The 26,612-nt window shown below is 41.3% G+C and overlaps 1 protein-coding gene and 1 long non-coding RNA gene across 4 annotated transcripts in view; both read left to right on the top strand.

Moving 5' to 3' along the window:
• The first annotated feature begins 1,019 nt into the window (after positions 1-1,019).
• LOC110495664 (uncharacterized) lies at positions 1,020-7,195 on the top strand. The gene is made up of 4 exons (XR_016488340.1): positions 1,020-1,184; positions 2,499-2,629; positions 2,838-2,917; positions 3,274-7,195. It is a non-coding gene; the product is annotated as an uncharacterized LOC110495664 (long non-coding RNA).
• Positions 7,196-8,201: 1,006 nt separating this feature from the next.
• The window catches only part of LOC110495662 (pregnancy-specific beta-1-glycoprotein 1), a 39,680-nt gene continuing 21,269 nt past the window's right edge, over positions 8,202-26,612 (top strand). For all 3 annotated transcript variants that reach the window (XM_090207881.1, XM_090207880.1, XM_021571008.3), the window contains exons 1-8: positions 8,202-8,413; positions 15,110-15,397; positions 15,533-15,790; positions 20,499-20,762; positions 20,907-20,987; positions 21,289-21,315; positions 21,429-21,485; positions 22,498-22,572. In XM_090207881.1, coding sequence (XP_090064007.1) covers positions 8,347-8,413; positions 15,110-15,397; positions 15,533-15,790; positions 20,499-20,762; positions 20,907-20,987; positions 21,289-21,315; positions 21,429-21,485; positions 22,498-22,572 — 1,117 coding nt within the window. In that variant the 5' untranslated portion in view covers positions 8,202-8,346. The remainder of the gene's footprint in view (positions 8,414-15,109; positions 15,398-15,532; positions 15,791-20,498; positions 20,763-20,906; positions 20,988-21,288; positions 21,316-21,428; positions 21,486-22,497; positions 22,573-26,612) is intronic.

Raw genomic sequence — 26,612 nt, 5'->3', positions numbered from 1 at the left:
AGGGCCGACATAAAGCTGTCCCAACAGCAGAACTTTCTTTCCAGGACTTACCACTGCTACACCTGGCAATCAGCAGAGCCTTGTATGGCAGCGAAACAGTTAATTCAGCCTTGTTTACTGCCCTTTTAAAAAACATAGCTGATATGGCTGACTTGCTTAAACAAATGTGGTTTCTACTCACAATTGAGATATACAAACTATGGCATATGGGAACGATGAGCGGATAAGAGGCATTCCGTAATTTCAATTGAGACATTAATGAGCGAGCAACTACGGACGTAGTCAATGTAACTATGTGTTCAGCACTTTTGAAATGTACAGTGACAGAATGGAGAACATGGGATGCTCTTACAGTATTTTCCCTGTACACCAAGCCAGATCAAGGAGGCATATAAGCAGACAATGAAACCTCTTACAATATTAGATGATGACATTTCTCAAAAACAGGTTATAGGCTACATGTGCATCACCATCGAGTCAGAATAGTAACGTCAAGCGAAATTAAGAGGTGAAAATAGACCAAATTATTATGGTGAGGCACATGGGCTACTAACAGCTTACTACACACCATACACTTAGTATTTATTACTTTCTTAGCTACATTATATATATCTTCCTACCATATTACATGATTTATGGAGCAGCATACAATACATTTTTGGACTCACTTTGGCCTTAGATTTGGGGGTCAATCAGACGCAATGCTCTGTATTTTCTGCGGGTTTACCCCACCACCACCACAGGAAGCACTGAGCTAGGCTCAAACCCCTGCATTTTGGAGCTGCCTTACTCAAGAAAGCAAAAGAGACCATGTTTGTATGCGCCTTTATTAACTCATTTATTTATTTATTTTTACATTGTTTGCAAACTGATATGTGACACATATTAATGCCAAAATAACAAGCAAAACAGGCATTTTGTGGTGCTCAAAACTTGACGGGTCGCCGCTGGTCATAGGCTAAATCCAACATATTGTTTTCAATCGAGTGGCTCAACAGGCACATTTAAGTTTTACTTTCACTTTTACATCATGTCATGTCTGCTAGGCAGGCAGGCTAAAGACAGCCAGAGTGAGTCAACATACTACACGACTGTCTTGTCTGTAGCTACAAAAAAACTAGCAAAAAGGCTCAAACTTTAGAGCGTCTCTTTGACGGAAGCGATACTCTGCGCAGTTTCATCAAGTAGGTTATTATGTTGCACAGGCTGTTGTATGGGTGGCGCAAAACTCTTATTTTTAAGACGCAATCATGTTTATCACAAGTTACTGGTATGCTATGTGTGCTGATTACAAACCAGCATTTCACAATAAAACATAATGTTACGACACTGCTAATAAATAATAAGACATTCGCACAAGTAGGCTGCGTTTTCGTACACCATAACTGTAATATGTGATTGCAGAAGACCTATTTGCAGGTCCATAACATTATGGTACATTTTAGCTGTGTGTGTGGGTGGGTGGCTTTAGCATAATAAATAGGGAGTTTCCAGGGTTGGGTAGGTTACATGTAGTCAGTTACTCCCCAACTCTTGGGGTTTCCACTTCTGCCTCCCAATGATGACGTTATAGGCTTATTGTATTGGCAAGGAGAGAGATTTTAACAGCTGAAATTGTATGTCGTAACCCTCACTTCTCCCCTTTATTTTGGCATAATTTTATTTTAAGGGCTTTACATAAATCACACTTAACATAATTCCCACATAGGGATTAAATGACACATTTAAAAGTGCATGTAAACTGAGTAACTGTTATTGTGAATGCATCACGTTCAATGTCAATAGGGTTATGTTGATCCATTTAGAATGTTAACCTCTAACCTGGACACTAGTTCACTTTCACCTGTATGATGTCTGGTTTTCCAAATGAACAGCTACAGAAAAGTGGGAGAGTTTCTTGTGTTGATGCCGGACAAGTTCACTATACCTGACTCCATCACATGCATCCTATGGAAGCATGGCTTGAACAAGACAGCAGAGTTTGACAAGGATTTTGGGCTGTACACCTATGGTGGCTTCGAACGTGGCACAACCATGGACCAGGCTACTGGAGAGTTGAGAATCCCCAGTTTGATGAAAACAGTCAATGGCGTTTGTTCTGTGGAGTTTAACAGCATACTGCTTGACCAGACATATACACTGTCTGTTTTCAGTAAGCGTGTGCGTATGTGTGTACGGTATGTGTGTGTGCATGTTGGTTCCTTTGCTTGCAGTGTGTGTGTGTGTGTGTGTGTGTGTGTGTGTGTGTGTGTGTGTGTGTGTGTGGCTCAAGCAATTTTCCTGCTTTGTCTTTGTGTCTCTCCTGGATTTACAGAGGCAGTCCCCAAACCCACAATCACTTCTTCCTGTAACTCCCACAAAACCTGTTTTTAAACGCAGCCTAATAGAGATTAAAAGAAAGAGAGAAACAGAGAACACAAACAGATTGTAAAGAACGAGAAAGAGCGAAAGAAAGAGTGTGTGTGCTATGTGACATACTTATCCATTTCCATCCACAGACACAGTATCACAACCTGAAGTCACCTGTGAATGGAACAGTACCATGGCAACACTTTGCTGCAGTGCTGAGTGTCCGCTGGTGGTGTACCGTTGGTCTTGGCCTGAGCACCAGGGGGAGATGTGGAGCCAGGTGCTTACTGGACAGCACTTCAACATCACATCCCCAGAGTCAGACAGACAGCTACACTTATAAGGCCAAAAACCCAGTCAGTGAGATGACACAGCTTAACAATATAGATAGTACAAGCAGATATGGGCGACATCAACAACATGTTTTTGTCTGTCTGACCATCTCCAACTGTTTCTGTATTTGTATGTTTCCATCGTCCCCCTAATAGCTGGTGCTGTGATTGGTGTCTTGGCTTCTGATCTATTGGCTGTTCATCCATGTTTCTCATCTGCTGGAAGTGTTCCGAAGGTAAGTCCATGTCTTTACTGTAAATATTACCATTAATGTTTCATTATTTGAGTCTCCTTGAAGTTTGATGGAAATGTATTTTTCAAATCAACAATTGTATCTCTAGCTATCTCAGGATCAAAGAATGATTCCAGGTCAACAAAATATTCCGATTTTGAAAGTAAGAAAGTGAAAGTGTTTTTGTGAAATAGACTTTCATATGATCTACTACATCACATTTAATAACAGACGTGCAACAGTATTCTGTGTCCTGTTAAGAATCACCATCAACTGAAGCATATCTGTCACTTTGCCCGATCTAAACCCTTTATATCTGCATACCCTTTGAATTCCCCTTTTCTCCCTCTTGTTTTAAGTAACCAAGGCAAAGTGAATGGAGATTCTGAGAGAAGTGACCCCCAGGTGATACTCTCCAACCCAGCTCCAACATCCCTGGTTCTCTAGTTATGATACGCAAAGTTTTTATTTAACCTTTATTCAACCAGGCAAGTCAGATAAGAATAAATTCTTATTTACAACGACGGCCTACCTATCTCCTGCGGGGACGGGGGCCTGGGATTGAAATAAATACAATATACAGTTGGAAGTCGGAAGTTTACCTTACACTTAAACACAGTTTTTCACAATTCCTGACATTTAATCTTAGTACAAATTCACTGTCTTAGATCAGTTAGGATCACCACTTTATTTGAAGAATGTGAAACGTCAGAATAATAGTATAGAGGACGATTTATTTCATCACATTCCCAGTGGGTCAGAAGTTTACATACACTCAATTAGTATTTGGTAGCATTGCCTTTAAATTGTTTAACTTGGGTCAAACATTTCTGGTAGCCTTCCACAAGCTTCCCACTATAAGTTGGGTGAATTTGGGCCTATTCCTCATGACAGGGCTAGTGTAACGGAGTCAGGTTTGTAGGCCTCCTTGCTCACACACGCTTTTTCAGTAAAGCCCACAAATGTTCTATAGGATTGAGGTCAGGGCTTTGTGATGGCCACTCCAATAGCTTGACTTTGTTGTCCTTAAGCCATTTTGTCACAACTTTGGAAGTTGCTTGGGGTCATTGTCCATTTGGAAGACCCACTTGCAAACAAGCTTTAACTTCCTGACTGATGTCTTGAGATTTTGCTTCAATATATACACATATTTTTCCTACCTCATGATGCCATCTATTTTGTGAAGTGCACCAGTCCCTCCAACAGCAAAGCACACCCACAGCATGACGCTGCCACCCCCATGCTTCATGGTTGGGATGTTGTACTTCGACTTGCAAGCCTCCCCCTTTTACGTCCAAACATAACAATGGTCATTATGGCCAAACAGTTCCATTTTTCTTTCATAAGACCAGAGGACATTTCTCCCAAAAAGTACGATCTTTGTCCCCATGTGCAGTTGCAAACCATAGGTTGGCTTTTTTTATGGCCGTTTTGGAGCAGTTGATTCTTCCTTGCTGAGCAGCCTTACAGGTTATGTTGATATAGGACTCGTTTTACTGTGGATATAGATACTTCTGTATCTGTTTCCTCCAGCATCTTCACAAGGTCCTTTGCTGTTGTTCTGGGATTGATTTGCACTTTTCGCACCAACATACGTTAATCTCTACGAGACAGAATGCGTCTACTTCCTGAGCAGTATGACGGCTGCGTGGTCCCATGGTGCTTATACTTGCGTACTATTTTTTTTACAGATGAACGTGGTACCTTCAGGCGTTTGGCAATTGCTCCCAAGGATGAACCAGACTTGTGGAGTTCTAAAAAACATTTTCTGAGGTCTTGGCTGATTTATTTTGATTATCCCATGATGTCAAGCAAAGAGGCACTGAGTTTGAAGGTAGGCCTTGAAATGCATCCACAGGTACACCTCCAATTGACTCAAATTATGTCAATTAGCCTATCAGAAGCTTTTAAAGCCATGACATCATTTTCTGGAATTTTCCAAGCTATTTAAAGGTACAGACAACCTAGTGTATGTAAACTTCTGACCCACTGGAATTGTGATACAGTGAATTATAAGTGAAATAATCTGTCTGTAAACAATTGTTGGAAAAATGACTTGTGCACAAAAATTACTCATGCACAAAGTAGATGTCCTAACCGACTTGCCAAAACTATAGTTTGTTAACAAGAAATTTGTGGAGTGGTTAAAAAACACATTTTAATGACTCCAACCTAAGTGTATGTAAACTTTATATAGGACAAAACACAAATCACAACAAGAGAGACAACACAACACTACATAAAGATAGACCTAAGACAACAACGTAGCAAGGCAGCAACACATGACAACACAGCATGGTAGCACCACAAACATGGTAGAAACATTATTGAGCACAGTCAACAGCACAAAGGTCAGGAAGGTAGAAACAACAGTACATCACACAAAGCAGCCACAACTGTCTGTAAGAGTGTCCATGATTGAGTCTTTGAATGAAGAGATAAAACTGTCCAGTTTGATTGTTTCTTGCAGCTCGTTCCAGTTGCTAGCTGCAGCGAACTGAAAAGAGGAGCGACCCAGGGATGCGTGTGCTTTGGGGACCTTTAACAGAATGTGACTGGCAGAACGGGTGTTGTATGTGGAGGGCTGCAGTAGATGTCTCAGATAGGGGGGAGTGAGGCCTAAGAGGGTTTTATAAATAAGCATCAACCAGTGGGTCTTGCGACGGATATACAGAGATGACCAGTTTACAGAGGAGTATAGAGTGCAGTGATGTGTCCTATAAGGAGCATTAGTGGCAAATCTGATGGCCAAATGGTAAAGAACATCTAGCCGCTTGAGAGCACCCTTACCTGCCGATCTAACTTTAGCCTGCAGCTTTGATATGTGCTGATAGCAGGACAGTGCACCGTCTAGCCATACTCCCAAGTACTTGTATGAGGTAACCCTCAGTGGTAGTAGTAACACCTGTGGGAAGAGGGGCATTCTTCTTACCAAACAACATAACCTTTGTTTTGGAGGTGTTCAGAACAAGGTTAAGGGTAGAGAAAGCTTGTTGGATACTACGAAGTGCCTGGATACAGCCCTTAGCCATGGTATATTGGCAATATACCACAAACCCCAGAGGTAACCCACACCAGCAAGGCTGTGATAACCAGAGAGAGTGAGGAAGAGAAGAAGCCGTTACTAGATGATAACTGATAACACAGGTGATGTTGTGAGTAACAGCCACCTCAAACGAAATGACCAGAATCAGGGACGGAATTCCAATGCCTTCCAGCATAGATCTCAAGTGAGGACACCGACTAAGGTATAATGGAAACAGAGAGGGAGAAAGAGAGAGAGAAGTGAATTAAGAGAGTGAGGGGGAGGAGGAGTCCATGTCACAGGCTCATCTCACCCCCCCCCCCCCCCCCCCAAAGCCCCCTCGGATGTCACATACCAGCAATGGATACAGCCCGACCCACAATTAGGATACACAGTGGGAGAGAGGATTATGGGACTGGATCTGACCAGGAGTCACATGACACAAGGGTCAGAGGTTATGATGCAGAGACTGGGGAGATGGAGAGACAGAGGGAGAGAATGAGGAAGATGAAGAGGGAGACACAAAGGAAAGACGAGATGGAGAGAGGGAGGAAGAGGGAAGATAAGATGGAGAGGGGGAGGAAGAGGGAAAGCAGAGGTAGAGGAGGAAGAAAGGAAGGATATACTGTATTTAGATTCTCTACTGGGAAGGTTTGTTTCCCATTCAGTAAACTCATCTCTCTTTTTCAATCTCTTTATGTCTATTATGTATCATATTGTTACCCTGTTATGTAATGTGCTGTCATGTTTAGCCTAGGCTACTATAATTATCATTTTTCAGCTTAGAATAATGTGAATTATAATGAAATGTTGATCCATGTAACAACATGGCCATAATGTGTTATATGTTTTGAGGAAAATATTTCATTTTGTGAATGTTTTTGTGTGTATGCCACCTAGGTCTATAGGTCAATGGCTAGGTTGGTGAATCAAAATCCCTCACACACTCACTGGACTGGAGGAACATTTCATTTACTATGGTTATTCATTTACCTTTGAATATTACAGTATTGCCAGCTTTTGTTACCTTATAGTACAGAGATCCTATCAATGCTAAATGATATATAATGTATGTGTGTGTGTGCATTATACTACAGCCAATTATACACACAGAGAGGTGCCAAAGACCAGGTATGGGCACGAATACAGCAAGGAATATAGAATTTAAAAAAAAGTTATAATATATAAACATAATGCAATGTGTTGGTATACAGTGGGATTGTATTGCAGCTATTAAACATTATTTACAAGTCAAATGGAACGACATTTTATTAAGAACACAATACTATGCTTTCTTGAATATATTCACAGATGAATCTAAGGACCCTAAAACACGGAGGACAGGTGCAGCTTTTAGTGTTCCTGAGTTGAAGGTGGCAGTGACAAAAAGAGCAATGGATCATTTATCTGTTTTACACAATGGAGTTGTTGGCCATACTAAATAAATGTTCAATTAAAAACAATACAAATATTGGTTGCAGTGGGTGGAGGAGGTGAGGCCAGACAGGATAGTCATCTGCTCTGACTCCTGTGCAGCACTGATGAGCTTAAATTCATGTGTATCTCAGAGCAGACAGGATGTATTGTCTGAGGTTTTACAGTGTTTGTATAGGGTGAAATAGATGGGGGTACCAGCTCATGTGGGAGTAGAGGGGAATGAGGAAGTGTATATTATTGCCAAGCAGGCTCTTAAACATCCTAATGTTGAGATGATACTGTCAATCAGTAAAGCAGAAGCCAGGGGATTGATAAGAACAGTGATTAAAAATAAGTGGCAAGAGATGAGGAACAAGGAGAGAAAGGGAAGACACCAGAATAAGATCCAGGAAAAGGTGGGGGTAGGGAGGTCCTCAGGGTGAGAGGCTGAGAGAGAAGGGAGGAAAGTTTAGTCACAAGGCTGAGACACAAGATACACAAGGCTAAATAGTACATTGAAAGTGGTGGGGAAACATCCGACTGGGAGGTGTAATCAATGTCAGAAGGACATGGAGACAGTGGAAGATGTTCCATTTCAGTGCCAGAAAGATGTGCGAGAAAGGGAGTGATTGTTATTAGATTTGAGGAGTAATGCTTTGAGTTTTGAGGAGTAAGACAGGATTAAGGTAACTTTTGGGGAAATCTTCAGGGGATGTAGTATTTAATTATGTATTTCGTTTCCTTAGGGAGACGAGATTATTGTGTAGGATTTAGACCTTCACTGTCTCTGGTCCACACTCCAGTCCAGTTGGTGGCGGTAATGCACTTTAAAGTTGGTTTCCAGCCGCTATATAAAATTCACAGAACAAGAAAACGTTACTTTATTTTCAACTAAGCGGTCACGACGCATGCAGAGGGAAGAACTAAACCACATTTCACTTTCACAGCCTTGGGAAATTAAGATCAGAAGTAGGCTAGCTAACTAGCGCATATGCCTAAACTAACGCTCATCAGATTGTGTTTCTGGCTTTGTCTGGTGCGAACGGTGGTCTCCCGAGGTAAGTTGACTCTGAAATCAAACTTGTATAGCGAAATTATGGATGGACAACAGCATTAACACGCTCTTCATATTGATTTTCAACATGGAAAGTTAGAAAGATTTTAAACGTAGTCGGTGGGTTTCGATGAGAAATAAGGTCGGAACGCACCCTTATTTCGTTTAACTACGCACACACAAGCTTCAGGAAGCGATAGAATACTTAAGACACACCCTCTCAGTCTTGCCAACTACTTTTCTGGCTAAATTGCTAGAGGCAGGTTTAAAATGTTTTTTTTTACATTAATTAACAACAAATCAATACCAAAAGCACATGAGGGAGCACAATCATACATAGATTACAGACAATGGACAATCGAGCTAGGGAGTACAATATCACAAGGACCTTAAGGGACATGCATATACGTACAATTCTAACAGCTTTTTTGTTAGTAGAGCGTTTAACCGTCTTAAAATACAGTTCAATTTCTTTTTGTAGGGTACGAAAATGTGGTTTTCTGTTTGTAAATTTACATTTGTGTATATGAAATTTGGCCAAAAGAATAATGAAATTAATTACATAATGTTTCAGCTTATTTCTATTGTATGTAAAGAAACCAAACAGTACATCTCTCCACAATACTGTAAATTCTTCATAAATGTGTTCAATTATAAACCTACTGATGTCTTGCCACAGTTTTCTTACATGCATACAATGCCAAAAAAGATGCAGCACTGTTTCTGGGTGGTCATTATCAAAGGAGCAATTTGAGTTGATGTTTTCCTTAAACTTCTTCATATAGTGGTTGGCAGGATAATATTTATGAATAATTTTAAAGGAAACTTCCTTAATTTTGTTAACAAGTAGGTAAGTGTGTGGCAACATCCAAACAGATATTATCAATACATCCGATCCAATAAGGCATGACATAAGTTATAGATACAACATCCTGCTGAAACAAGGATCGTATCGCTCTGTTGTTGAATGGACCAATAGAGAAACAAATCTTTCCTACTGATGAGTCAATAGAAGGTAGGCTCTGAGGGTCAGGTCTTGACACGTTCCTGAATAACAGAGCAACACCTGAGGGAATGGCATCTAAAACAATTGCAAAATCTTTAGGTGTTACAGGGACCTTGTGAAGTGATAAGAATTCTTTATAACTGAGTAAAAGACATTTACCAGTTGGCTCACCAATAGGATATTATTTTGGAACCAATATTCTAAAAACAAAGAGGTATTTTTATACAATATATCCCGATTATTCCATATATAATATCTGTGTGGAGAAAAATTGTGTTTATAAATTAAGGACCATGACAAGAAACCCTGCCGATGAAAAGCAGAAAGTTTCACTGGAACTTTGTCAATATTATAATTGCAAAACAACATGAAGTTAAGGCCACCAAAAGTAGAGAAGACATGATGAGGAATACAATTCCAGATAGAAGTGGGTCTTCTTAGGAATTGTTTTATCCAATTGATCTTAAAAGTATTATTTAAAGTAGTAAAGTCCAGAAAATTCAGTCCACCATTCTCATAAGTGTTCATTACAACAGTTTTCCTAATGTAATGGGTACGGTTTCTCCAAAGAAAGTTGAAAAGCATCTCGTCTATCTCCTTGCTTATTTTACTGTCAAGATATAAAGATAGAGCACCGTATGTTAGTCTAGAGATACCTTCAGCCTTTGTTAGTAGGACTCTACCTTTTAAAGATAAGTCCCTCTGTAGCCATTGATTTAGTTTATTCTGAGTTTTTTTAATAAGAGGGTTAACATTTAGTAAGCCTCTAGACTTCTGATCCTTTGTAATGGTTATGCCTAAATATGTAAGTTATTTTACTGGAATACCATAATATAAAGGTGTCACACAATCTTTGACAGCTATGAGTTCACATTTATTAATGATAAGATATAGACCAGACGTTTTGGAAAAGGGTTGTAATCACATTGCTAGAGGCAGGTTGATTTGTTGCTAAATGACGTTGTGATGTCATTGCGTGGTAACATAAAACTGCGTCATTACGTAGAATACACAAACGTTACTCAAATTGACTGGCCATCTCGGCAAAAAATATGATTTGACATTTGTTCAGGTACAGACTCCCACTCTTTTCTTTACTTCTGGCTGTACATTTTTGATTGAGGCATGTTGATTGATGTTGTAAGTTCTGTTCAAGATCAAACATTCGTGACCAACTACACTGCTCAAAATAATAAAGGGAACACTAAAATAACACATCCTAGATCTGAATGAATGAAATATTCTTATTAAATACTTTTCTTTACATAGTTGAATGTGCTGACAACAAAATCACACAAATTATCAATGGAAATCAAATTTATCAACCCATGGAGGTCTGGATTTGGAGTCACACTCAAAGTTAAAGTGGAAAACCACACTACAGGCGGATCCAAATTTGATGTAATGTCCTTAAAACAAGTCAAAATGAGGCTCAGTAGTGTGTGTGTCCTCCACATGCCTGTATGACCTCCCTACAACACCTGGGCATGCTCCTGATGAGGTGGCGGATGGTCTCCTGAGGGATCTCCCAGACCTGGACTAAAGCATCCGCCAACTCCTGGACAGTCTGTGGTGGATGGAGCGAGACATGATGTCCCAGATGTGCTCAATTGGATTCAGGTCTGGGGAACGGGCGGGCCAGTCCATAGTATCAATGCCTTCCTCTTGCAGGAACTGCTGACACACTCCAGCCACATGAGGTCTAGCAATGTCTTACATTAGGAGGAACCCAGGGCCAACCGCACCAGCATATGGTCTCACAAGGGGTCTGAGGATCTCATCTCGGTACCTAATGGCAGTCAGGCTACCTCTGGCGAGCACATGGAAGGCTGTGCGGCCCCCCAAAGAAATGCCACCCTACACCATGACTGACCCACAGCCAAACCAGTCATGCTGGAGGATGTTGCAGGCAGCAGAACGTTCTCCACGGCGTCTCCAGACTCTGTCACGTCTGTCACATGTGCTCAGTGTGAACCTGCTTTCATCTGTGAAGAGCACAGGGCGCCAGTGGCGAATTTGCCAATCTTGGTGTTCTCTGGCAAGGTGTTGGGCTGTAAGCACAACCCCCACCTGTGGACGTCGGGCCCTCATACCACCCTCATGGAGTCTGTTTCTGACCGTTTGAGCAGACACAAGCACATTTGTGGCCTGCTGGAGGTCATTTTGCAGGGCTCTGGCAGTGCTCCTCCTTGCACAAAGGCAGAGGTAGCGGTCCTGCTGCTGGGTTGTTGCCCTCCTACTGCCTACATCTCGCATTGATGTGCCATCCTGGATGAGCTGCACTACCTGAGCCACTTGTGTGGGTTGTAGACTCCTTCTCATGCTACCACTAGAGTGAAAGCACTGCCAGCATTCAAAAGTGACCAAAACATCAGCCAGGAAGCATAGGAACTGAGAAGTGGTCTGTGGTCACCACCTGCAGAACCACTCCTTTATTGGGGGTGTCTTGCTAATTGCCTATAATTTCCACCTGTTGTCTATTCCATTTGCACAACAGCATGTGAAATGTATTGTCAGTCAGTGTTGCTTCCTAAGTGGATAGTTTGATTTCACAGAAGTGTGATTGACTTGGAGTTACATTGTGTTGTTTAAGTGTTCCCTTTATTTTTTTGAGCAGTGTATATTCATTGGGTTTGGCTCGTCAAAGCCGTATTACTGCTGCTGCAGTCAGCCAACAATGATTTGCAATTTGCTGCTGGCCTGCTGCTGCCTGTGCACGAGCTGAGCGCCTGCTACTGCCGTCACTCACAACGCATTTTTGCAGCCAGGCACATGTGTTGTGACTGAGTGTGTGACAGAGAAAATTGTTTTTGTGTCATTTAAAGGGAAAATGCGTGCATTTTAGCGTTTGAGTCACTTTTCAAAAGTTGCTAAAAGTTCCAAATACATTTTTAAAAATAGTTAATTTGTTGCTAGGTGCTGTTTGGGGAAAAAAAAGTTGCTAAATTGGGATCGCTGCACCCACTCCCCACAAATTAAGTGGACACTTCTGAAGACGTCTGACGAATCTACACTTGCAGGGCAAGACATTTGTCACTACTTCGTTCCGCGATTATGTTTTCAGCCACCGGTAGCTTGTGGGTACTTCAAATGCGCTACAGTCAATTATGATTGCATGTCTACTTACATTAACTATATAATTAGTAATATAAGCATACTGTATATTAGCTAGCAAATGAATTAGCTAACTAGCGTTAGCCTGCCTAGCTGGAATTTCTGAAGAAGGAAAATGTTTTATTTATACAATTTCCAAAAGCTAACCAAACAAAAACATCATTACTTTTACGATATGTGTTTGTGCCATCAGGTGCATTAGTAGCACAATTTCTAACTTTACATGAGTTCTTACTTGTGTGTGTGTGTGTATATCTCTCAATGATGTCGCTCTTGCTGTGGGTGATTCCCTGATCCACCTCTACGCAGATGACACCATTTTGTATACTTCTGGCCCTTCCTTGGACACTGTGCTAACTAACCTCCAAACGCGCTTCAATGCCATACAACACTCCTTCCGTGGCCTCCAACTGCTCTTAAACGCTAGTAAAACCAAATGCATGCTTTTCAACCGATCACTGCCCGCCCGACTAGCATCACCAACCTGGACGGTTCTGACCTAGAATATGTGGACAACTATAAATAACTAGGTGTCTGGCTAGACTGTGAACTCTCCTTCCAAACTCATATTAAACAACTCCAATCCAAAATCCTCACGCACTGATTTGTATCTGCAACAAGTACATTGGGTGGAAACACACCGCTGGTTGGAAAATGGACATTGGGTGGAAACACACCGCTGGTTGGAAAATGGACATTGGGTGGAAACACACCGCTGGTTGGAAAATGGACATTGGGTGGAAACACACCGCTGGTTGGAAAATGGACATTGGGTGGAAACACACCGCTGGTTGGAAAATGGACATTGGGTGGAAACACACCGCTGGTTGGAAAATGGACATTGGGTGGAAACACACCGCTGGGTGGAAAATGGACATTGGGTGGAAACACACCGCTGGGTGGAAAATGGACATTGGGTGGAAACACACCGCTGGGTGGAAAATGGACATTGGGTGGAAACACACCGCTGGTTGGAAAATGGACATTGGGTGGAAACACACCGCTGGTTGGAAAATGGACATTGGGTGGAAACACACCGCTGGTTGGAAAATGGACATTGGGTGGAAACACACCGCTGGTTGGAAAATGGACATTGGGTGGAAACACACCGCTGGTTGGAAAATGGACATTGGGTGGAAACACACCGCTGGTTGGAAAATGGACATTGGGTGGAAACACACCGCTGGGTGGAAAATGGACATTGGGTGGAAACACACCGCTGGGTGGAAAATGGACATTGGGTGGAAACACACCGCTGGTTGGAAAATGGACATTGGGTGGAAACACACCGCTGGTTGGAAAATGGACATTGGGTGGAAACACACCGCTGGTTGGAAAATGGACATTGGGTGGAAACACACCGCTGGTTGGAAAATGGACATTGGGTGGAAACACACCGCTGGTTGGAAAATGGACATTGGGTGGAAACACACCGCTGGTTGGAAAATGGGCACATTTTCTTTGTGGATTTTTGAATATTTGCATTAAAATCTGTCGCCTATTGGATGGTAACTTAGCCTCTAACCAGGTTTCCATCCAACCTTTTTAATGCGAGTAAAGTGTGATTACAGGCCTGATGGAAACAGAAAAATATTCGGGAAACTTTCCAAATGACGACAAAACAAAATACGCTAGACAAGGTGGGCTCTTTTTGTGTCTGTAAAATGAATTTTGCGAGAAATGTCTGTAACTGCTTTTATACGCAAATATTGATATAATAACCATATCGAAGTAAACTTGGAGTCACGCGATGATATGCTGTGTGTTCCTCCCACTATGACTTGGGAAAACATGTAGTTTATTAGGCTACAGATGAAATAAATGATGAACTTCACAGGGTGGTGAAAGTGCAAGGTGATGAGCTTGATGCTCCTTTCCAATAAATATTGAGGGTCTTATTCTAGTGACATGATGATCGATGCTTTGCTGCTGTTTGACAATTAAAAATATCACGCTTATTGATAATGTAGATAGTTTACCCCCATTGTAGCTGTTGGCTAGAGCGCATGTGTCAAGACCAGATTGGGAACCGTTGCAATATAATGCAACAGTGTTTTTGACAAACCATCAGTAGTGTAAAATTCAATGGAAACCCATTTAAACTTGTATTATTCATTTTAACGGCAAAAAAGTTATTTTTATGTTCACTACGTCATCACACACAGGCTTTTGTCTGCAAAAAGTGAGTTTGATTAAAACATCTCTCTGGAGGGAAATCTGCATTTTGTTTTTTTGCAGGTTTTAGAATATTTGCATAAATCTGTCGCAGATTGGATGAAACCTAGCAAGTGATATAATAGTGGGCGGGGTATAGACAAAGACTTTTAAATCTGTAGTGTAGTCTAGATACATTTTTGCTCCGGTGGTGGTGGTGGGGGGGGACATACTAGTCACGGTGTTCAGACTACATAGACCAGATACACCCAGCAAGCAGAATTCTAGATATAAACAGTAAAGGTTGATAATAATGTATCTTTCAATGCCAATAGGGTTAGGACTACATATTTATACCCTAACCATAATGTGTTACCCTGGATACATTGATACTCTGATACATGTATGAAATGTCTGCTTTCCTAGATGATCTTTATCATGAAGTGGGAGGGAAGCTCGTGTTGAAACCAGACAAGTCCACAGTGACTGACCCCATCACAAGCATCCTATGGAAGCATGGGAAGAACAAGGTGGCAGAGTGGGACAAGGATTTTGGTGGTCTGGATATCTATGCTGCCTTCAAAGAGCGTACAACCCTGGACCAGACTTCTGGAGAGCTGAGAATCAGTGGATTGAAGAAAACAGACAGTGGAGTTTATTCTGTGGAGTTCAACAGCAAACTGCTTAACAAGACATATACATTATCTGTTATCAGTAAGTATTTCTGTGTTTGTGTATACATCTGTGTGTATGTACCTGTGTGTGGTTGTGTAGAAACAGCAGGTTATGTATTGTAGTGCCTCACAAGCTTTTTCCCACATGATTCCTGTTTCTTTCCTCTATTTACAGAGGCAGTCCCCAAACCCACAATCACTTCTTCCTGTAACCCAGACAAAACCTCCTGCACTCTGACCTGTGAGGTTGACACCACTGATGCTGAACCAGTCACCTACAGCTGGAAAGAGGGAGAGGGGGCGTGGGAGGACTTAGACAAACAGCTTAATATCAATAAGAGTGACACTGGCAAATCAACCAAGTACATCTGCAAAATGAAAAACCCTGTTAGTGAAGAAGTCAGTGATCCAATTGGACAGGTGTTTGATCCAGGTGAGTGGACACTCAAGCGTGTTACAGTCTTACAGTGCCTTGCGAAAGTATTCGGCCCCCTTGAACTTTGCGACCTTTTGCCACATTTCAGGCTTCAAACATAAAGATATAAAACTGTATTTTTTTTTGAAGAATCAACAACAAGTGGGACACAATCATGAAGTGGAACGACATTTATTTGATATTTCAAACTTTTTTAACAAATCAATAACTGAAAAATTGGGCGTGCAAAATTATTCAGCCCCTTTACTTTCAGTGCAGCAAACTCTCTCCAGAAGTTCAGTGAGGATCTCTGAATGATCCAATGTTGACCTAAATGACTAATGATGATAAATACAATCCACCTGTGTGTAATCAAGTCTCCGTATAAATGCACCTGCACTGTGATAGTCTCAGAGGTCCGTTAAAAGTGCAGAGAGCATCATGAAGAACAAGGAACACACCAGGCAGGTCCGAGATATTGTTGTGAAGAAGTTTTAAAGCCGGATTTGGATACAAAAAGATTTCCCAAGCTTTAAACATCCCAAGGAGCACTGTGCAAGCAATAATATTGAAATGGAAGGAGTATCAGACCACTGCAAATCTACCAAGACCTGTCCGTCCCTCTAAACTTTCAGCTCATACAAGGAGAAGACTGATCAGAGATGCAGCCAAGAGGCCCATGATCACTCTGGATGAACTGCAGAGATCTACAGCTGAGGTGGGAGACTGTCCATAGGACAACAATCAGTCGTATATTGCACAAATCTGGCCTTTATGGAAGAGTGGCAAGAAGAAAGCCATTTCTTAAAGATATCCATAAAAAGTGTTGTTTAAAGTTTGCCACAAGCCACCTGGGAGACACACCAAACATGTGGAAGAAGGTGCTCTGGTCAGATGAAACCAAAATTGAACTTTTTGGCAACAATGCAAAACGTTATGTTTGGCGTAAAAGCAACACAGCTGAACACACCATCTCCACTGTCAAACATGGTGGTGGCAGCATCATGGTTTGGGCCTGCTTTTCTTCAGCAGGGACAGGGAAGATGGTTAAAATTGATGGGAAGATGGATGGAGCCAAATACAGGACCATTCTGGAAGAAAACCTGATGGAGTCTGCAAAAGACCTGAGACTGGGACGGAGATTTGTCTTCCAACAAGACAATGATCCAAAACATAAAGCAAAATCTACAATGGAATGGTTAAAAAATAAACATATCCAGGTGTTAGAATGGCCAAGTCAAAGTCCAGACCTGAATCCAATCGAGAATCTGTGGAAAGAACTGAAAACTGCTGTTCACAAATGCTCTCCATCCAACCTCACTGAGCTTGAGCTGTTTTGCAAGGAGGAATGGGAAAAAATGTCAGTCTCTCGATGTGCAAAACTGATAGAGACATACCCCAAGCGACTTACAGCTGTAATCGCAGCAAAAGGTGGCGCTACAAAGTATTAACTTAAGGGGACTGAATAATTTTGCACGCCCAATTTTTCAGTTTTTGATTTGTTAAAAAAGTTTGAAATATCAAATAAATGTCGTTCCACTTCATGATTGTGTCCCACTTGTTGTTGATTCTTCACAAAAAAATACAGTTTTATATCTTTATGTTTGAAGCCTGAAATGTGGCAAAAGGTCGCAAAGTTCAAGGGGGCCGAATACTTTCGCAAGGCACTGTATGTATTGATATGTTAGTAACACTGCTAGTGTTGTAGTGCAGAATTCAAAATGTTCTATGTTGAAAACAGACTTTGGGGTTTATTCTGTGGAGTTCAACAGCAAAGTGCTTGAGGACATACAGTTGAAGTCAGAAGTTTACATACACTTAGGTTGGAGTCGTTAACTTGTTTTTCAACCACTCCACAAATGTATTGTTCACAAACTATAGTTTTGGCAAGTCGGTTAGGACATCTACTTTGTGCATGACACAAGTAATTTTTCCAACAATTGTTTACAAAACAGATTATTTCACTTATTATTCACTGTATCACAATTCCAGTGGGTCAAGTTTCCATACACTAAGTTGACTGTGCTTTTAAACACCTTGGAAAATTCCAGAAAATTATTTCATGGCTTTAGAAGCTTCTGATGGGCTAATTGACATAATTTGAGTCAATTGGTGTACCTGTGGATGTATTTCAAGGCCTACCTTCAACCTCAGTGCCTCTTCGCTTGACAATATGGGAAAACCAAAAGAAATCATCCAAGACCTCAGGAAAAAAAACTGTAGACCTCCACACATCTGGTTCATCCTTGGGAGCAATTTCCAAATGTCTGATGGTACACGTTCATCTGTACAAACAATAGTAGGCAGTTATAAAAACCATGGGACCACGCAGCCGTCTTACCTCTCAGGAAGGAGACGCGTTCTGTCACCTCGAGATGAACGTACTTTGGTGTGAAAAGTGCATATCAATCCCAGGACAACAGCAAAGGACTGTGTGAAGTTGCTGGAGGAAACGGGTACAAAAGTATATGTATCCACAGTAAAACGAGTCCTATATTGACATAACCTGAAAGGCCGCTCAGCAAGGAAGGAGCCACTGCTCCAAAACCACCATAAAAAGCCAGACTACGGTTTGCAACTGCACATGGGGACAAAGATCGTACTTTTTGGAGAAGTGTCCTCTGGTCTGATGAAACCAAAATGGAACTGTTTGGCCATAATGACCATTGTTATGTTTGGAGGAAAAAGGTGGAGGCTTGCAAGCCGAAGAACACCCTCCCAGCCGTGAAGCACAGGGGTGGCAGCATCATGTTGTGGGGGGACTGGTGCACTTCACAAAATAGATGGCATCACGAGGAGGAAAATTATGTGGATATGTTGAAGCAACCTCTCAAGACATCAGTCAGGAAGTTAAAGCTTGGTTGCAAATTTGACAATGACCCCAAGCATACTTCCAAAATTGTGGAAAAATGGCTTAAGGACAACAAAGTCAAGGTATTGGAGTGGCCATCACAAAGCACTGACCTCAATCCTATAGAACATTTGTTGACACAACTGAAAAAACTGAAAAGGCGAGCAAGGTGGTCTACAAACCTGACTCGGTCCACCAGCTCTGTCAGGAGGAATAGGCCAATATTCACCCAACTTATTGTGGAAGGCTAACCGAAACGTTTGACCCAAGTTAAACAATTTAAAGGGAATGCTACCAAATACTAATTGAGTGTTTGTAAACTTCTGACACACTGGGAATGTGATGAAAGAAATAAAAGCTGAAATACATAATTCTCTCTACTATTATTCTGACTTTCACATTTTTAAAATAAAGTGGTGATCCTAACTGACCTAAGACAGGGAATTATTACTAGGATTAAATGTCAGGAATTGGGAAAATCTGAGTATAAATGTACAGTCATTGCCAAAAGTTTTGACAATGGCACAAATATTAATTTCCACAAAGTTTGCTGCTTCAGTGTCTTTAGATATTTTTGTCAGATGTTACTATGGAATATTGAAGTATAATTACAAGCGTTTCATAAGTGTCAAAGGCTTTTATTGACAATTACATGAAGTTGATGCAAAGAGTCAATATTTGCGGTGTTGACCCTTCTTTTTCAAGACCTCTGCAATCCGCCCTGGCATGCTGTCAATTAACTTCTGGGCCACATCCTGACTGATGGCAGCCCATTCTTGCTAAATCAATGCTTGGAGTTTGTCAGAATATGTGGGTTTTTGTTTGCACACCTGCCTCTTGAGGATTGACCACAAGTTCTCAATGGGATGAAGGTCTGGGGAGTTTCCTGGCCATACACCCAAAATATCTATGTTTTGTTCCCCGAGCCTCTTAGTTATCACTTTTGCCTTATGGCATTGTGCTCCATCATGCTGGAAAAGGCATTGTTCGTCACCAAACTGTTCCTGGAGGGTTGGGAGAAGTTGCTCTCGGAGGATGCGTTGGTACCATTCTTTATTCATGGCTGTGTTCTTAGGCAGAATTACGACTGAGCCCACTCCCTTGGCTGAGATGCAACCCCACACATGAATGGTCTCACGATGCTTTACTGTTGGCATGACACAGGACTGATGGTAGCGCTCACCTTGTCTTCTCCGGACAAGCTTTTTTCCGGATGCCCCAAACAATCGGAAAGGGGATTCATCAGAGAGAATGACTTTACCCCAGTCCTCAGCAGTCCAATCCCTGTACCTTTTGCAGAATATCAGTCTGACCCTGATGTTTTTTCTGGAGAGAAGTGGCTTCTTTGCTGCCCTTCTTGACACCAGGCCATCCTCCAAAAGTCTTCGCCTCACTGTGTGTGCAGATGCACTCACACCTGCCTGCTGCCATATCTGAGCAAGATCTGTACTGTTGGTGCCCCCAATCCCGCAGCTGAATCAGCTTTAGGAGACGGTCCTGGTGCTTGCTGGACTTTCTTTGGCGCCCTGAAGCATTCTGCTGAAATGCAGTGGAAATGTTTTTGGGGATTCAGTTCATTTGCATGGCAAAAACTTTGCAATTAATTGCAATCCATCTGATCACTCTTCATAACATTCTGGATTATATGCAAATTGCCATCATACAAACTGAGGCAGCAGACTTTGTGAAAAATAATATTTATCATTCTCAAAACTTTTGGCCTCGACTGTATTTGGCCAAGGTGTATGTAAACTTCCGACTTCATATGTATACATTATCAGTAAGTGTTTCTGTGTGTGTGCCTATATTAAATAGAAGATTATGCAGTGCCTCACAAGCATTTTTCCCTGCTTTCTTTCTTTCTCCTGGATTTAGAGGCAGTCCCTAAACCCACAATCACTTATACCTGCAACACAGACAAAATCTGCATTCTGACCTGTGAGGGCGACACCACTGATGCTGAACCCGTCACCTACAGCTGGAAAGTGGGGGAGGGGGCGTGGGAGGTCATAGGAAAACAGCTGATTGTCTCTAAGAGCGACACTGGCAAATCAACCAACAGTTACAAGTACATCTGCAAGCTGAAGAACTCTGTTAGTGGGGAAGTCAGTGAGCCAGTTGGAGAGGTGTTTGGTCCAGGTGAGTGGACACTTATAATTGTGTTAATCTTGTGTTGATATGTTAGTAACACTGATAGTATTGTAGTGCAGCATTCATTATGGTCTATGTTGAAAACCTGAAACTCCTGTCAAAGTATAAATACAACATATGTTTTCATTTCAGAGCCTTCTGAAGTCGGTGGTGGTGGGATTGTTGGTGTTGTCGTCATTATCATTGTAGCGCTTGTTGCCATTGTCATAACAAGTAAGAACAGCACATCTATAGTAACAGATCACTGCACATGTACAAAGTTGTGAATCACAGATTGACATAACAGCAGCTACAACAGCTATACCCTCTGAAGGGGATACATGTTGTTCCTGTATTTACAGTTGTGTTCTGATGTGCAGGTACTGTGTGCAGGTTTATTGGTGCTCTCAGAAAAGATGGCTTCTAATTGCAGTTTAAGCGTGTAATTGTTGGTGAAGTCATAATAAGTAGCTGCTAGAATATTAAGGCAGACTTGTACTTTAAGTTATTAAGTATTTGTGTTTTTACTCCCCAGTTTGGTTGGTGTGGAAGAAGAAAAAGGGTAGGTTCAACTCTTCATACTCACTGCTTCTCCAAAATGTTACACAATGTGAATTACATTTGAATGACAGTCTTAATAATGTCTTACGTTTGAGTCTCTCTTATTCATTTCAGAATATCCCCAAGACACCTGGATTGACTTTTTGAGAAAGTATTGTGGTGGAATGTGTGGTAAGTGTTACTTACCTTAACTAGACTCTGATCCAAATTCAACCTGCTGACCTGCTGTTAAGAAGCAGTACGGCTGGTTGGGTTGTGGAGCCTTCGTCTCTCCCGAGCCCGTACGGGAGTTGTAGCAATGAGACAAGATAGTAGCTACTACAACAATTGGGGTAAAAAAAATAAAAAGGTAATTTAGTCAAAGACTATCTAAAATGGGTAACAAAATTAACACTGCCTCTAACTCGGGTACAGTGTTTCTGGCAACATGTGGAGATGTTGTCATATTATTTGTGGTGGCATTTATTTGAATAATATGTTTTTGTGACATGCAGAAAGAAGTTTAAGAAGGTGTGATTATTCATGTGAGTTTAAATGTAGCTTTGTGCTATAAAATGTGAGAATGCAGTTGAATTCTGCAAGGAAAATCTGATGGTAAGACAGTGGCATTCACCTGGAATTCACTGAGCATCCTTTTCATTGTCATCCAGAAGTGAACACAACCAATGCTAATGTGATCTGTGTATGAGAATGATAAACTAAACTAATGGCAGTGACGGAGTCCATCCAGAACAAGGCAAGTCATCCTGTTAATTTAAGACTGTATAAACAGAAGTCATTTCTTTAAAGATGGACTATATGGAAATCGCTCCTCCATTTCCTGGTTGAAACTATTCAAATAGTTTACCTCCATTTCAGTTTATGTGAAAAGACAAGCAGTCATTATGTAGAGAATCATTGTACCATTTAAACCACTGTGAAATATATTTTCCATAACCAGAAATATTGTATATTCGGCTGTTTTGAAGCTGGTGTACAAAACCGAAACGGGAAGTGTAGAAATAGCACATATAGAACAGATCCACTGCTTCTTATGGGAAGCTTATGCCTTCAATGGGAATGAAAGATCTATAACTACATTTCTATGTGAATATGGTTGAGTCGCCCAAAAAGTTACGTATTGTAGAATTTGATACAGTAGGAGAGAGGCTGAAGTTTGTTTTCCTTCTGTGTGATTCTGCAGGGGTTCCGTTAACGCCCAACACCAAAACGGGGGAAGATGGCGCAGACAAAGCTGGAAGGGGGCAGGGGAATGAAGGTGTGTATGAGACTTACAGTACCCTCAAACCATGTTTGTCCTGGATGATTTGATTCCTTTAACCGAAGTATAGAGGGTTAATCTAGAACAGGAGTGTCAAACTCATTCCATGAAGTGCTTAGTAGAGTTGTAGAAATTCTAATCAATTAAGGGAGAAGAGACTTTCAATTTCTTCAAACAATCATAGTTTAAGATCAATTAGTTATTGCAATAATGGAGCTGGTCAACGACAACCCGTAGGTGATGCAGAGGTCTTATATAGTAGACGTAGAAATGGTGGTTCCACCCCTCCCTGGAATAGTTCTCGGAAGCAAAGATGATTAGTGTCTGCAGGTTTGTTTTTTTCCTTTCAATTAAGACCTACACAACCAGTTGAGGGGAGGTCTTTGATGAATTAAGGTCACTAATTAGTAATCAAGTACAAGGGAGGAGTGAGAATCCAGACAATGAGTTTGACACATGATCTAGTACAGGTATTCCCAAACTGGGGTTGGGGGTACTCGCAATGCCGTTGGGGTACGCCAAATAAAAATGTGATTCCCATTATATACAGTTGAAGTCGGATGTTTACATACACTTAGGTTGGCGTCATTAACTCGTTTTTCAATCCCTCCACAAATTTCTAGTTTACAAACTATAGTTTTGGCAAGTCAGTTAGGACATCTACTTTGTGCGACACACATAATTTTTACAACAATTGATTATAGACAGATTATTTCACTCATAATTCACTGTACCACAATTCCAGTGGGTCAGAAGTTTACATACACTAAGTTGACTGTGCCTTTAAACAGCTTGGAAAATTCCAGAAAATGTCATGGCATTAGAAGCTTCTGATAGGCTAACTTACATAATTTGAGCCAATTGGAGGTGTACCTGTGGATGTATTTCAAGGCCTACCTTCAACCTCAGTGCCGCTTTGCTTGACAATATGGGAAAATCAAAATAAATCGGCCAAGACCTCAGAAAAACAATTGTAGACCTCTACAAGTCTGGTTCATCCTTGGGAGCAATTTCCAAATGCCTGTAGGTACCACGTGTACTATTGTGTGTACAGATGAACAAGTATAAACACCATGGGACCACACAGCCGTCATACCGCTCAGGAAGGAGACGTGTTCTGTCTCCTATAGATGAAAACTAGTCCTATATCGATATGACCTGAAAGGCCGCTCAGCAAGGAAGAAGCCACTGCTCCAAAACCGCCATAAAGCCAGACTACGGTTTTCAACTGCACATGTGGACAAAGATCGTACTTTTTTGGAGAAATGCCCTCTGGTTTGATGAAACAAAAATGGAACTGTTTGGCCATAATGACCATCGTTATGTTTGGAGGGAAAAGGGGGAGGCTTGCAAGCCGAAGAACACCATCCCAACCGTGAAGCACAGGCTGTGGCAGCATCATGTTGTGGTGGTGCTTTGCTGCAGGAGGGACTGGTGCATTTTACAAAATAATGGCATCATGAGGAGGACAATTTGGTGGATACAATAAAGCAACATCTCAAGACATCAGTCAGGAAGTTAAAGCTTGGTCGCAAATGGGTCTTCCAAATGGACAATGACTCCAAGCATACTTCCAAAGTTGTGGAAAATGGCTTAAGGACAACAAAGTCAAGGTATTAGAGTGGCCATCACAAACTCTGACCTCAAACCTATAGAACATTTGTGGGCAGAACTGAAAAAGCGTGTGCGAGCAAGGAGGCCTACAAACCTGGCTCGGTTACACCAGCACTGTCAGGCGGAATGGGCCCAAATTCACCCAACTTATTGTGGGAAGCTTGTGAAAGGCTACCTGAAACGCTTGACCCAAGTTAAACAATTTAAAGGCAATGCTACCAAATATGAACTGAGTATATGTAAACTTCTGACCCACTGGGAATGTGATGAAAGAAATAAAAGCTGAAATCATTCTCTACTATTATTCTGACATTTCATATTCTTAAAATAAAGTGGTGGTCCTAACTGACCTAAAACAGGGAATTTTTACTAGGATTAAATGTCAGGAATTGTGAAACTGAGTTTAAATCTATTTGGCTAAGGTGTATGTAAACTTCCAACTTCAACTGTATATATTCAGGCAAAAGAACTGAAACTTCGAACACTATCCCACCAAAGCACAGACCCAAATAATGGTTAATTACGCCTTCATTACTGTGAGACTTTAAAACTCTATAAACATACACTCAGAACCAAAAAAGCACAGTACAACAGCAAACAAACAGCAGCTGACACTAATTGAGGAGTCCATAAACACAAACAACTTCTGGCAAAATTGGAGAGAGAATCAAAACATGAGGAATTAGCGATACAAAATGGTGAGATATGGACAACCCATTTTAAAACAAACACTCTACAAACACCCTTCAAATTGACACAAGCGCAGAACAATGACAAATTCATGAGAAGTTGATTGGCTTAGAAAAAGCTATAAAGGACAATCAAAATCCATTGGACTCCCCAATTACTGACCAGGAGCTCTATAAGAAACTTCAGGCCCTCAAATTTAAAAAAGCATGCAGACCTGATGGCACCCTAAATGAGATGCTCAAACTCAATAGTGCAAAATTTAAATTGGCTATATTAAAACTGTTTCATTTGATATTTCCCTGACTTCTGGAATCAAGGACTCATAACTCCAATCTATAATAACGGAGACAAATTTGAGCCTAACAATTTAGAGGCATTTGTGTGAACAGTAACCTGGGGAAGGTTTTCTATATTATTATAAATGCAAGAGTTCTAAACTTCCTTAATAAGCACAATGTCTTGAGTAAAAGCCAAATTGAATTTATAAAAAAAAATAGCACGACTGATCATATTTACACCCTGATAAATAAACATGTCCACCAAAATATACGCTTGCTTTATCGACTTCCAAAAACCATTTGATTCTATTTGGCATACAGGACTGTTCTACGAAGTTATTGAAAGTGGTGTAGGGGGTAAAACATATTACATAATTGAGAGAGAGATCCAGGAGCGACTGAATACCATGCTATCCAATAAGTATGGTAGAGTAGCCAGACGGAAGCCACTCCTAAGTAAAATGCACATGACAGCCTGCTTGGAGTTTGCCAAAAGGCACCTAATGGACTCTCAGGCCATGAGAAACAAGATTCTCTGGTCTGATGAAACCAAGATTGAACTCTTTGGTCTGACTGCCAAGTGTCACGTCTGGAGGAAAGCTGCCATCATCCGTACGGTAAAGAATGGTGGTGGCAGCATCATGCAGTGGGGATGTTTTTCCAGCGGCAGGGACTGGGAGACTAGTCAGGATCAAGGGAAAGATAAACGGAGCAAAGTACAGAGAGATCCTTGATGAAAACCTGCTCCAGAGCACTCAGGACCTGACTTGGGCACACAGCCAAGACAATGCATGAGTGGCTTCAGGACAAGTCTCTGAATGTCCTTGAGTGGCCTGTGCTTGAACCCGATCAAACATCTCTGGAGAGACCTGAAAATAGCTGTGCAGCGACGCTCCCTATCCAACCTGACGGAGCTTGACATGATCTGCAGAGAAGAATGGGAGAAAGTCCCCAAATACAGGTGTTCCAAGCTTGTAGCATCATACCCAAGAAGACTGGAGGCTGTAATCGCTGCCAAAGGTACTTCAACAAAGTACTGAGTCAAGGGTCTGAATACTTATATAAATGTGATTTTTCAGTTTTTCAACTTTTTTTGCTTTGTCATTGTGGGGTTTTGTGTGTAGATTGATGAGGGGGGGAAACAATTTAAATATATTTTAGAATAAGGATGTAAGTAGCAAAATGTGGAAAAATCCAGTGGTCTGAATTATTTCCGAGTACACTGTACAGCTTTGCGTTATATATATTGGTAGGCCTATACATATGAACAATGTAGCTTATTGGTTTTGCTCTGAGGTGAGCCCTGACGTCATTTCGATATCCTTTATTCGCGCTGAGTGCCGATACTTCCCATGCTCCTGACTAGATCGTTTTTGTGCTGTTTTAATGAGAGCCTCTTGGGCTACCAGTCATCATGTGGCTTCTCTACAACATCCTGTGCTTTCTTGTGGCAAA

Source organism: Oncorhynchus mykiss, chromosome 18, assembly GCF_057628025.1.
Source record: "Oncorhynchus mykiss isolate SJ-2025 chromosome 18, ASM5762802v1, whole genome shotgun sequence".
Classification (NCBI taxonomy): domain Eukaryota; kingdom Metazoa; phylum Chordata; class Actinopteri; order Salmoniformes; family Salmonidae; genus Oncorhynchus; species Oncorhynchus mykiss.
This window is presented reverse-complemented; position numbering and strand designations above follow the sequence as displayed.